At 51.1% G+C, this 13,664-nt stretch overlaps 1 protein-coding gene across 1 annotated transcript in view; it reads left to right on the top strand.

Annotated features, from left to right (window-relative positions):
* The first annotated feature begins 786 nt into the window (after nucleotides 1-786).
* INPP5D (inositol polyphosphate-5-phosphatase D) overlaps nucleotides 787-13,664 on the top strand; it is a 125,719-nt gene continuing 112,841 nt past the window's right edge. Inside the window, exon 1 of the mRNA XM_047773787.1 lies at nucleotides 787-1,078. Within this exon, the coding sequence (XP_047629743.1) occupies nucleotides 945-1,078 (134 nt within the window). The 5' untranslated portion in view covers nucleotides 787-944. The remainder of the gene's footprint in view (nucleotides 1,079-13,664) is intronic.

Consider the following 13,664-nt stretch of genomic DNA (forward strand, 5'->3'; position numbering starts at 1 on the left):
GGCGTAGACCAGCGGCTATAGCTCTGATTTGACCCAGAGCCTGGGAACTTCTATATATCATAGGTCTGACCCTAAAAAGCCAAAAAAAAAAAAAAAAAAGCCATGTCTCGAGCACTCCACACTCCCTCTGCGTGTCTCTAGGCCGGGCTGCAGGGGTCAGAATCACTGCCGTGGAGAAGGGTTGCCATGGGCGGGGGAATGAGCATAAATGTGTCCCAGAGCTGTCACCTGGGCCCTCGGCACCCTGGGGTGGTGTCATCCAAGGTCCTCCAGGGCCCAAGGCTGAATCGTGCCTGGCTGGTCATGAGTTTCCGATATGGGCAGGGGGCTCGGCTGTACCCCTCCCCCTCAATTTCGTGCAGCCCTGGACTGGGCCCTAGTCCCAGCTGAGATGCTCTGCCCTGTGAGCCTCTGTTCCATGGGTTTCTGGAGGGAGCCGATGGGGAGTTGAACCGCTCTGGGGTAGGGCAGCAGGCTGGGGCATCTGTCCAGGGCGTGGCCACCCCACGTGGGCATCGGGACTGGACCCAGAATGGCCGCTTTGGCCATGCTCCTTCAGAAGCCGGCCACCAACCGCCTGCAGCCAGAGGAGCTGACAGGTCCCCCAGGAGGACTTGAGCTGACATTTGCACCTCTGGGGACCCAGGTCCATTGAAAGAGAGAGCGGGGGCGGGAGGGGGAGGGGGCGGCCCACAGTGGGCGGGCAGGGTGGGAAGGTGGAGGACCGCTCTTGCTTGGGCTCTGCAATGAGGAAGTTCTCTGCAGCTCGCTTCCTCTCCCTCGCTGAGTGCCTGAAACAGGAAGTCGCTCAGTGAGCTGGTGGCAGCAGCTGGGGCGACCGAGAGAGGAGCGACGGCGGGTCACGGTGCAGGGCCCTCAGCTCCCCTTGGCTCTGTGGGTCCTGTGGGGTGGCCGCCTGCGTGGCCCGGGAGGCCCACGCCACCATGGTCCCCTGCTGGAACCATGGCAACATCACCCGCTCCAAGGCCGAGGAGCTGCTTTCCAGGACGGGCAAGGACGGGAGCTTCCTCGTGCGTGCCAGCGAGTCCATCTCCCGGGCATACGCGCTCTGCGTGCTGTGAGTACCCGGCCCTGCCTGTGCGCCCACCCCTGCCCCTCAGCCCTGGCCGGGGCTCTCCCTCCAGGCCTGGAGGTGATGGAGGTGCAGCTGGGAGGAGGGGACGCTGGCTTGGGTCTGCGCCAGCAGCCCACCTCTGGGATGGAGTGACCTGCCTTGCATGTACCCAAGTGTGTTGGTGGGTCCAGCTGAGGCCCATGGTGGACCTGCTCGACCTTGGAGTTCAGGTTCTGCAGGGCTGGAGTCCTCCAGAGCCAGCCTGGGGCCTGATCACACACCTTGGCTACCCGTGACCCGTGGGGCCATGGCTTCCTTGGGGATCCAGAGGCCAAGAGAGCGGAACCGGGCGCTTTGAGGAGCGGAGGCGGAGGCTCAGGGCTCCGTGGTGGTGGGTGTGTTAAAAGGCAGTTCAGTCAGTTCAGGTGTTGGTCAATGATGCCCAGTTTGGAGAGCCTCCTGAAGGAGCAGGAGTGGCAAGAGGTGACCCATCCTGTGCCAGGCTTCAGGCTTTTTGAGGAAGCCGTTGTTTGGGGAACCATGAATAAAGGGGGGTTCACTCAGGAAAGGATTTGAGGCTCACCCAGAAGGTGTCCTGGGGGCCCTGGGAGCAGAGGAAGTCACATCACCCCCAGCAGGAGCCTCTCCTCTCCCCTACTCGGCCCTCAACTGTGTCCTCACCTCTTTGGGCTTCTCTGCCACCATCAACCCCCTGCCCCCCCAGGCTCTGAGATATTGCTGAATGTGCCAGTTTTCCTAGCAAGCAGGGAACGGCCACTTGCTGGAGGTTCCTTTTTAAAACACCCTTCTCCCTCTGCATCTGCAGGAGGCCCTCGCCCTGCAGCTCTGCGGTCTAACCAGCCCCGCCAGGGCCTCGGGCAGTGCTGGCGCTGTGGGGGGAGGGAGAGTCCTCTGGCACCTCTCAGGTAGCATCCTTCGGGGTGCAGAAGGGACTCTCCCACAGACAGGCCCTGCCACCATCCACGCAGGAAGGAAAGTGGGTCGTGAACACCGGCCTTGCCGAGTCCGAGCAGTTGTCTGCCTGTCACATTTCATCCTCACAACAACGTGAAGCACAGGTCCTTTTGTCGCCCCACTTTGCAGATGAGGAAACTGAGGCTCAGACAGGTGAACCGAGTAACGACAGTCAAAGCCAGGGCCCTCTGCCAGCAGTACCACCAGACCCCTGCCACCCCGCTCCATGGCACCTGTTGAGCCAGGCATAAGCGTAGGTTCCAGGTGCAGCGAGAGAAGCCGGGGCGTTTACAAGGGCCAGCTGGGAGCACTTGGAAATGAACCGAGGCTCTCAGCTGGCCCCCGGGCCTGAGCTCTGATGGCGTCAGAGCCTCACCTCCCAAGGCCAGCTTCCCATGCCCCCTACTCTCATACTCGGGAGATGGGAACAGACCCCAGATGGGCACTTCCCCCGTGGGGACCAGAGGGTGGGGAGGTTCAGATCCAGCTCCACTCGGCCCCCCTGGAGCTCTCTCCCTCCACCAGGGCCCTGGGCTGAGGGCTGATTCCACCAGGTGCTCTGTGGGAGGAGCCTCGTGCCGAGAGCCTCCAGGCTCCGGCTCGCTCACATCCCCAGCAGCCCTTTGACCGGGAGCTGTGGGTGCGGACTGGAACGTGGCGCTCTCTGCCTTCAAACTGGGAGCATCACTGTGACAGCCAGAACCAGAGCTGGAAGAGGCCTCGGAACCTCCAATTCCCCTGCCCCTGGCCTGCAGGTGAGCAGACCTCAGAGAGCTGGAGGCCTTTGTCTACACTGCCCTACTGGCTGGTGGCAAAGCTGGGATGCAGGATGGTTTGCAGTTCTGGTTCCTCTACCTTGCCGCTCCTCTCCCCCCCGACCTGCACCGAGTTACCCTCGGGGCCTCAGCAGGTGTCTGGAGTCTGCCCCCCACCAATGTCCAGCATCCTCTTAGCCCAGTGCTGGGCTTCTTGTCAGTCTCCCATCCCCAGGGCCCCTTTAGTTTCAGATGCCAGGGCTGGGAGCCCGCCCCAGGGAGCCCAGCCCTCTGCCAGGCTCTCACCCCAGGCCCAGGGTTCCCCTTTCTCTGCTCAGCGGGGGAAGCTACCCTTCCTGCCCGGTCATAAGCCCCTGTAGGCTGTGGGCCACCACGGTGAACCACCAAACTTTCCAAAACCCCGGGTGACCTAATTTTACCACCACGTTAACATTACCAATTAAGAAGAATTTAAAAACGAAAAACTAGCTAAATGAGTGACCACTAGCCAAATGAGTGACAACTAGCTGCCAGCCTCCAGTAGTTCATTTCATGAAAGTATATCCTTTACCACCAAAAAGACAGGAAGCACATGTTCTTAAAAAAAAAAAAAAAATGCCAGTCCTTTAAATCAAACAGGTTTAACTTCCTGACAGCCAGCCCCCTGCCCATCCTTAGTTTTCCGCATTCCCTGGGACCAGGGTAAGCCTCCCGGCAGCACCCTCCAGGCCCACGGCCACGGCGGGACCCCTGATGGGGAGAAGAGACACTGGGTTTTCTTATTTCACAAGCCTCAGGCTTTGCCCTCTGCTGTCTCTCTGGAAGCAGCCGAGCCTGCAGGACCCCATGTGGGGCAGCAGTGGGGTCAAGGCCTTTTAGTGATACTGCTCCAAAGTAAGTGAGGATGCAGGGGTTGCTCAAAGACTGGCCTGCCTGCTCTAGAAACATCCATATGGAAAAGGGCCTGGGGGCCTAGGGGGCCCAGATCTGTGCTGCCTGGGCTCCAGCAGCTGGAGCATCTTGGGGTTCTGTCCAGTAAGTGAGGGGATTGACGGGGCTCCACCGTTGCTTGAGGCAGGTGGGTTTGGAGCTCCAGGAACAGGGCAGCTTCCTCCGGAGCAGCCTTTGTGCTTGGGATTTGACTATTTAAATGGAACAAGGGAGGGGGTGAGGGAGAGGCCCACGGACCAGGCTGTGAGTCCATGTTGCCCACGTGACCCAGGAGTGCTCGTTCACCCGGGCCTAGCAAACCCACATTTCCTCTGCAGAAGTCAGCCCTGCCACCTGCCCCCCGGGCAGGAAGGCACAGGTCTCCTCGGAGAATTAGGAAGCCCTGCTCTAGGGGGACCCCAAGGCCCATCTCAAGGTGCAGAGAGCTGGAGGCCATGGATTGAGCCCACCTCTGCAGCCGGGGTGGCTGGGAACATGAGGGCCCGCAGGTGGGGCCTATGTCCTTCTCACCTGGACCCATTCAAAGCCACCAGCAGATTCTCGGGAGTTCATGGGGGGAGGTGTCCCTGATGGCAACTTCCGGCCAATCAGGGTCAGGATGCTAAGAGGCCATCAAGCGGGTATCCCCCTCTCCTGCCAGGATGGCACTTCCACGTAGGGACTGGCACACCTGTCAGGTGCTTTATGATGCAGAGAAGAGAGGTGCCTTTGAGGGTTTGGGTCCATCGATATAAGGGGCCACAGGCCAGTGCGGGCCAGCCTCTCCTTGCCCTGGCTTCGCAGGCAGAACCAGAACAATGGCCCGGTGTTGTTGGGGTTGCACTTCCCTCTCTGTAAGAGCAGCCCGGGCCCCCAGGAGCAAGCCGACCAATCCTGGGCGCATTGGCCCCCATCCAGTGTGGCGCTGCCCCGTTGGGGAGCGTTGCCACCAAACAGTGCTGGAGAGAGTTGGTTTCCCTCCCAGGGGAGGGGGCAGGCAGGGACTGCTTATGACTCAGAAACCAGTACCCAATACCTGGTCCAGCCAGCTGGGGCAGGGACTCAGGCTCGGTTTCTCTCGGCGCATGGCCTTCCACAAGCGGCCCAGGCACACCCATGGCCCCCTCCTCGGTGACAGTATACCAGGCAGCCTGGTTATCAGAGCCCCATCAGCACAGCCTGGGAGATGAAGAAGCACCAGAAGGACATTTAGTCACCAAAAGTGTCCTCAGAGAAGGCCTTTTCCTTGTTGGGAAGAGCATAACCTGCCACTTGAGGTAGGGCAGGTCACAAGCCTTGCTCTGCAAACCAGAGAAGCCTTACAAAGGGCTTGCTGTGCGCCAGGATCTGTTCTTTACACGTGTTATCTCTCTGTCCACAACGGCCTTCGGAGGAAGTGCTGTTATTAGTCCCACTTTACAGATGCGGAAACTGAGGCCTCGAGAGCTCAGGTAATATGCCCTGTCTCCAGGACTAACAGATGGCAGGGCCAGGACTTGAATGTGCCGTTCGTAGGAGGGAGAAAGAGGGAGAAGCCGGCCAGCCTGGGTGTGTGTGGGGTCAGGGAAGGCCCGGAGGGGAGACCCTTGGTGATGGAGCCACAGAGAAGGGACCTGGGAGGGGCTGAAATGTCCCAGAGGCTATAAAGCCATTTACTGTGGTGTGAGTGGGTGTGACACAGCCCTCCTTTGTCCAATCCCAGTACATTTTACACTGCTCACGAATGGCTTGTGTGCAAATGCAAAGAAAAACACCGTTTTTCTTCATGGCTGTTGACAGAAAGTGGGGGAAATGCTGGCACAGACGGCAGTCGGTTCTGGAGGTCTCAGCTCCTGACATCTGGTTTACATAAGCGTTTGTCCCAGCACAGCTGTTCTGAATGTTCCTTCCATGTCAATGCCCAGGAGGGAGCAATGAGCCTGGAGAGGTAACGGGTTCTGGTACCTTCTATGTGGAGTGAGTCAGAAAAATGGAGGCTAAGTCAAGTGCTCCCAGGTGTTCTGGGCCCTGGCCCAGCCCTCTGGGGCCGTCTTTCCAGAACCAAAATAGGCTCTGGTTTTCATGTGTTTTGCAAGCTTGCCTCTCCCTGGCAGCCTAAGATCACCTGTGCAGACATTGGTGTTTCTCTGTGGAGGGGTCCCATCTCCAGGAGCGCGAAGGGTGCTTCTCACAGGCCTTCCTCTTCCCCAGCGATGGAGTGAGGCGAGTTCTGTGCTTCCCGCTCCCAGTCATGCCACGTGATGCCGTCCTCGGGGGCAAGCCCTCTGTGGTTGGCTGGGCCTGGTGTGAGTTCTAGCATCCCCGAGGTACTAACTGCCCTCTGCCCAGCCAGCATCCTCCCTGCTGATACCCACACTCATTAGGTTCATTTTTTTTTTTATTGCCGTCTAATCCACAGCCTCTCAAATCGCCCCGTGTACGGTACAATCCAGGGGTGGTCTGTCCACTCATGCTGTTGTGAAACCATCACCGATCATCGACGTCCAGGACATTTTCATGCCCTCGCCCCCGTCCCCCAAGCCCCCAACCCATTAGTGGTCGCCCCTTCCCCCCAGCCCTTGACAACCGCTAAGCCACTTTCTGCCTCTGAGCCTTTGCTTATTCTGGGTGTTTCACGTCAGTGGCGTCATAGTGCACGTGGCCTTCCATAGTTGGCTTTTTTCCCTTGGCATCTCGCTGTCAAGGTTCATGGACGTTGTGTGAATCATGCCTTTTGATGGCGAAATAACAGCCCATCTTATGAATATACCCTATTTTTGTCCAGCCAAAAGTAGAGCTGCTTCTACTTTTTGGCTACTGTTCCATCATGAGCTGCTGTGAATATTCATGAATGGGGTTTTCGTGGACAACGTGCTGGCAACTGTCTTGGGTGGAACCGCTGGGTCACATGGTAATTCCATGTTTAACTTTTCGAAGGGCCGTCCCCCTTCCACAGCAGCTGGGCCATTTCGCAGTCGCATCAGCGGTGTGTGAGGGTTCTGATTTTTTCCACATCCTCCCCAACCCTTGTTACTATCTTTTTGATACTAACCATCCTAACGGGTGTGGAGTGGCGTCTTCCTGTGACTTCGACCTGCATGTCCCTCCTGGTTTGTGATGCTGCGTGTCTTTTCGTGGGCTCGTTGGTCATGTGTAGATCTTCTTTGGAGAAATGGCTCTTCGTATCTTTTGCCGATTGAAAAAATTGGGTGATTGGTCTTTCTGTCGTCCCTGGATTATTGAGAAGATAAAATGGGAGAATCTAGGCAACGTGAGTAACCCAAGGCCAGCACACAACCCCCCCCCCCCGAACCCCGGCCATTGCTGCTCATGAGCTACGAAGTACGTCGAAAGGTGGCAGAAGCAGCAGCAGAGGGCCTAGGGCCCATCCGCCAGAACCTTCCACAGCAGGAGGGCCGGGGAGCGGGGCCTGAGTGTCACTTCTGGAACTTCCTGGAGGCTGTGGGAGCCTCCGGGAGACACTGAGCTGTCATGCGGGGGCCTCCTCAGAGGAAGTGCTCAGAGAGATGAGGCAGGAAGAGGGCTCGAGTGACGCACGAGTGGCCGCTGGCTGCCGGCGGGGCCAGGGAGGCCTCGGGGGCGGGGGGGAGAGAGGTCCGGGGCACAGAGGCCAGGAAGAACCACCGAATGAGCCAGGGAGAAGGAAGAGAAAGTCGAGGAGGAGGGGAGGCCATCTTGAGAGTGATTAATTGTGGCGCAGGAGGGAGGTACTGAGGGAACTGAAGTCCTGAGGCACCGAGGAAGCTAGAGGAGCTCAGCCCGCGGATGAGGCAGGGATGGGGGGTGACAGCCCAGCAGGCCGGGCCCTGGGCTGTGGGCAGGACAAGCCTACAGCTCTGAGGACCAGGCCTCTCCTCTCTCCCCTGCTCATTTCACACTCACTCTGTCCCATTAATTAGAAAAACATTGAGGGAGTTCCTGTTGTGTCTGCAGTAATGAACCTGACTAGCATCCATGAGGACGCAGGTTCAATCCCTGGCCTTGCACAGTGGGTTAAATGAACAGGCATTGCCGTAAGCTGAGGTGTAGGTCTCATACACGGCTTGGATCCTGCGTTGCTATGGCTGTGGTGTAGACCAGCAGCTATAGCTCCAATTCGACCCCTCGCCTTGGGAACGTCCATATGCTGTGGGTGCAGCCCTAAAAAGACAAAAGCAAACAAACAAACAAAAAAACCCCAAAAACATTGCATTTTCAAGTACCAGGACCCAACCCATTTGGGTTCCATTACTTATTATAAGTAATACCAGAGAGGCCTGCCCTCTCCCTTGCCAACCAGAAACCTGCCCTCCAGAGGTCATCCCGGGCACCAGTAGATGGTAGAAATAGACCTTCTATAAACTGGGCATCTTCTTTCACATCACTTTTAAAAATATAGTAATTCAGGAGTTCCCGTTGTGGCTCGGGGGTTAAGAACCCGACTAGTATCCATGAGGATGTGGGTTCAGTTCCTGGCCTCGCTCAGTAGGTTAAGGATCCAGCATTGCCATGAGCGGAGGTATAGGTCCCAGAGGCAGCTTGGATCTGGTGTTGCTATGGCTGCAGTGTAGGCCGGCAGCTGCAGCTCCGATTCAACCCCTAGCTTGGGAACTTCCATATGCTGCGGATATGGCTCTAAAATAAAGCAAAAATATATAGTATTCAGTAAAATATAGAAAGAGTACAAAGTGTAAAGAAAGAAAATAATCACCCAATCATTGAGATGAGAGGCTAACATAAATACTGTTAATTTGTTGGTGTATTTTCTCATTCATATTCTTCTTTCTCTCTATATTTATATACATAAAATCTCCATCATATATATACTTAGTACCATATAATTTTAGTCTGTGTTCTCTAGCAAGATGAGCATTTTCCCATTTAGTTGACATTTCTTCCTAAATATTGTATTTAAAGGAGGCACAAATTCTATGACATGATGTGCCGTGATTTATGGAAGGGTTCTTCTATTGTCAGATATTGAAGTGACTAACAGTGTTTTGTCGTCATAAAGATGACAGTGATAAAGGTCTTTGCGCAGAGAGGTGACATTGCTGGTGATAGATTCTCAGAGGTGGAATTACTGGATCAAAGGACCGTGTTTTTGAGGCTCTTGATGCAAAATGACAAATTGCTTTCCAGAAATGTTGTCCCGCGTTATGCTCTGGTAAGCAGCACCAGAGTGCCCGCCTTACTCCAGTTTCCCCATACAGAATAGTTTCATTTGAAAAAACATGATTAAGTTGCAAGATGAAAGGTGGTCAGTTTCTGTGCATCTTGGTTTGTATTTCATGATTGCCGTCATGGTAAACGTGTGTGGTTTATTGACTTTCATCATTTCTCTTTCGTAATTGGTCTGTTCCATTCTCTTTGTTTTTCTTTTGATGCTGTAGTTTTTCTGCTGTCTGTGTGCATGAATTCCTCAAACCCCATCTGTTGCAAGTCTTTTCACACGGGTTTGCCTTTAAACTTTATGACTTTTCTTCATGTTCAGAGGCTATAAATTTGTGTAAAACCTAGCAATCTTGTTCTTTAGTGAGAATGAGTTTTTCCCTTTGCTTTCCCATGTCATGTGTCCTTCTGTGCACAGAAATCTTTTCTGTTTCTTCCTGTGAGAGGCAGGACCTTTGGAGCTAATGGACTTGGGGTAGGCGTGACTCTGCCTTTCTAAGCTCTGGCAGTTTGTCCATCTCTATGGGGCCTTGATTTCCTAGGAATAGCCAGGTAGCAATGTTGTTGGCTGGATTAAATGAAAAGTGCATGTCCCGTGTTGGCACAATGTTTGGCAAAAGCAGATGGAGAGAGACAGGTTTTTTTGGTTTTGTTCTGTTGTTGTTTTACATTGAACCCTTTAATGTCTCTGAATTTAAGGAATGATGTCAGACAAAGTTCTGTGTGCCTTTTTTCCAAATAACCATCTTTCACAAAACCTCTAGCTGAACAATTTATTCCTTTTCCTTTTTGATTCTTCTCTTACCCTAGATTAAGTTATATATCTTTTTCTTGCCTTTTTACCCTGGTCCATGTATGTCTACTTTTTTCACTCTGATTTCATACCAAATGCATTTCCACAATTTTATAAACTATTTTATTTTAGGATTTGCATATCTATTCTTTTTAAGTATTCTTCCAGGTGAACCAAATAATAATTTTGTCAAGTTGGAAAAAATATTATTGGAATTGCATGAAATCCATGATACAACTTGTGAAAATGGTCATGTTGGTACTATTCAGTCTTAAAAACAAATTTAGCTATCTATTATTTTCAGTTTAGTAATTTTCTCCATAGATCTTGCATATGTCTTATTATGATTACTTCTGATTATTTTATAATTTTGTTACTATTATGAATACCTTTTCTTCTACTGTTACCCTTTGGGGGTAACTGATAACATACAGAGAAGTCGTAGATTGTATAAATTCAACTTTTATTCTGTCATTTTACTCCTCATTATTTTTTTTTCTTTCTGGATGCACCCACATCATATGGAAGTTCCTGGGCCAGGGATTGAACCTGCGCCAAAGCAGTGACCTGGGCTGCTGCAGTGACAATGCCAGGTCCTTAACCCACTGAACTCCTACTCCACATTATTTGAAATTGTTTTCATTTGCTTCTCTTGGATTTTCTTGCTAAATGATCACATCATATGTAAATTATAAACATTTTGTGGTCTACTATCCAAATACTTATAACTCTCATTCAGGTTTCATAACTTATTGCATTGGCTGATATTTCTAAAATATTATGTGGATGATATCGGAAAGAGAAAATATTTACCCCAGACAGAAATACTGTGAGAATCATATTTGATACTGCCTTAGAATACTTAATACAGTATCCGGCATATAGTTAATACTTGATAAAAATTCGTTGTTCTCTGTCAGGTCAAAGAAGGTGCTTTTTCTAGTTTTACAAAGAGTTTTAAAGAACTGAGTATTGCATTTTATCAAATGCCTTTTTAATATGTATTGAGATGAGTATGCCATTTCCCTTTTTTCATTTACGGCTAAACAGCTTAATTGTATAGATTTCCTAATATGAACCATTTTGCATGATTAAAAACGAACTATTCTTGATTATGATAACTTTATTGTACACTGAATTTTATTTAGAACTTATGCATTTGTGTTCATAAGTAAGATTGACTTATATGATTTTGGTCATGTTATGGCTTAAGAGTCATGTTAAGTTTTATAAAATATCCTGGAGACATTAATGAAGCATCATGAGTATCCGGTTTTTTAAACTATTTTGAAAAATCGGCAAAGGTGCTTTTCCTCAGAACCATTTTTAGAGATAATTCGTTAATAGTGACTTCAGTGTCTTCTTTGGTATTGATTTATTCTTATTTTCTTTCTCCTCTCATGTTAATTTTGATGAGTTTTATACATATATATGTTTCAGTAAACTGTCCACTTGTTGATATTTCCAAATTTGCTAGCATACAATTAGGCATGATTTTCTATACTTTTAAGGTTTCTCTTTTATTGCTGTTGCTCTATTTCTTTTCTCATTACTGGTTTTGCTTCCTAGTTGTGTTACCAGGATCCCAGCAGGAAATAATAATCCAAAGAGGTGCCAGACATAGGGATGGTGAGGCAGCCTGGGGCCAGCGACCATGGGAAGCCTTTCCCACTGCTGGTTCTGAAGAGGCAGGGCCACCTGACTTGAGCTGTGGCCTCCCTTGGAAGAATTCGGCCACTGCTGATTGGCAGCAAGTGGGGTGAGGTCAGGGCAACAGACAGCTCTCTCTCTCCATCCTCTCACTCGGCCAGTGAGAGGTTTAGCCATTAGCTAAACCTTGGGTAAGCAGCCCACACAGTCCACAGGTTGGACTCCTGGACACAGGGAAGATGAAGGATAGGGATGGGTCTATTGGGGGTTGGAGGGGAGGATGAAAGAAGAATGTCCAGCTCACTTGCAGTTTTTTTCTTTTTGTTCCTCTCTTTGTCAGAGAGTTGTCCATTTAATTTCCTGCACTTCAAGTCGTATGCTTTTAGATTTATTTCCCTGTTGTGCTTTTTACTTATATATAAGAAACTACCCATGCATTCGGGAGCCCCTCCTGTATATATATATTTTAGGACAGGGATATATCTTCTGTATTTCTCATCTTCTCTCTCCTTCTCTACCGACTCTCTTGGGTTTATCTTCTTCCATGTTAAAAGTTCTCTAGAACATAAGCTACTATTTACTGCTGCTCTTCGGGTGTTTCATGCTGACTGTAGAACTCTAGGTTTTTCACTTCTGACCAGTTTTTCTTACCTCATGTTGCTCAATTTTCACAACTGATTTTTCCAGTTTCAGAGATGCGATTGTCTCTTCCATCTTACGGAGTTCACAAACCTGACTTCTCCAGAAGGTGTTGTTTTTGTTTGTTTGTTTGTTTGTTTTCTTTTTTCCTTTTTGTGGTGATTCTATGTGATGTGGCGATATCACCTTTGAGGGCTTAGGAAAACAGTACCCTTCTTTTGAGTGGTGATGTTTTTACAGGTCTGGTGATTTTTCTTTTCCAACAAAGAACTATCAGGGAAAATTGGATCTGATTGGTTTTTTTTTTTAGAAATTGGAGTAGGTTTCTACCCACATCCTCTTAACTTTGGAGTAACATTTCCCAAACCATGATCTGAAAGTTTCCTTCCCAAGGGAAGCATCCTCATGCTTAGAACAGCGTAGGCGCCTGCAGTCACCCAAAGGCCACTGGGCGTCACATGGGAAATTTGCTGTAAGTCTGACTGCATTTGAGGATGGAGTCACCCTCCTAGGACCTGGGGCCATGGGATGGGCCAGCCATCTCCCAGCCTGGGTCTCCTATGGGAATATTGCTAACACAGTGGCCCTTGAGATGTGACCCAGTCACTGGAAGGAGGAACAGCTGGGGACTGCTGTCAACACCTAAAGGTCACCACGAAGAGGTGGGAAGGGGCTGGATGAGACCCAGGGAGCACCTTGTCTGGATCATGTTCCAGTGCAGTCAATGGCAAAGGCGATTTAGTTGTAGAAGCTTCACTTTGAATCTCTCACATGTAAGATTATCTGGGCGCATATGTGTCTGTGTTAGCGTATGTGTATTTGCATATGCTATGTGTCTGTATATGCACATGTATGTGTGTGTACATGTTTATGCATGTAGGGCCAGGGTGAAGGGAAGCTGCGGGTGAGCGCCCCTCTCCACCGCCCTGCAGAACCCCCCCAGCACCCCGTGGCACGCAGTTTGGACCAAGTGCTCTCCTAGGGGTTGTGGGCGGGGGTGATGGTGATGGTGATTCTCCTTGCTTCCCCTTGAGGATCTACTGATTCAGCCCCAGGGATGCGGTGCCCACCACCCGCATTGGAGATGCTGAGATGCTACGATCTAAAGAGAAAGAGTCCTCGCTTCCTATTGCACTAGGTTTTGAATTCTGATCTGCTTGTGCGCTATGGAGCGGTTTCTTTGTTCAGCATTTCTAGATCATCTTTGAAAAAAATCGTAAAGCCTTGTCTGCCACCCTTGATGAACTAAAGGGCCTTCCTGTTCTGCAGGCTGTCTCTCTGTACCCCTCTGGGTGACTCTGTGTTCCTTCTTTCTTTCTGTTTACAAGCCAATGTTTGCGGCCTGTTCAACCTCCTCCACAAATTAGCTGTCCTCAGCCAAATAAGAGACCTTTCTCAGCCGGCCTTATTTGCATATCTACAGAGGAAGTGTCACGAGAACAGCAGTGAAAGATAAGAGCGGAGCAGACTCCCAGCTATCCTGGGTGTGTGCCTGGCTGGCTCTGCAGAGGGTGGAGGCTGAAGGCGATGGGCATGGGGAAGTTAGGCTGGGGTCTGGGATGGTCCCCTGTTTCCCAGGGCACCTCAGGGAGGTGAGGTGGTACCTGACCGGGGATTCATCCTGGCCATCTCTGAGCTAAGCCAACTGTGGTGTCCGTTCAGGCTCTAAAGACAAGACCGGGAGAAGAAAGATAGG

This window comes from Phacochoerus africanus, chromosome 3 (assembly GCF_016906955.1).
Source record: "Phacochoerus africanus isolate WHEZ1 chromosome 3, ROS_Pafr_v1, whole genome shotgun sequence".
Classification (NCBI taxonomy): domain Eukaryota; kingdom Metazoa; phylum Chordata; class Mammalia; order Artiodactyla; family Suidae; genus Phacochoerus; species Phacochoerus africanus.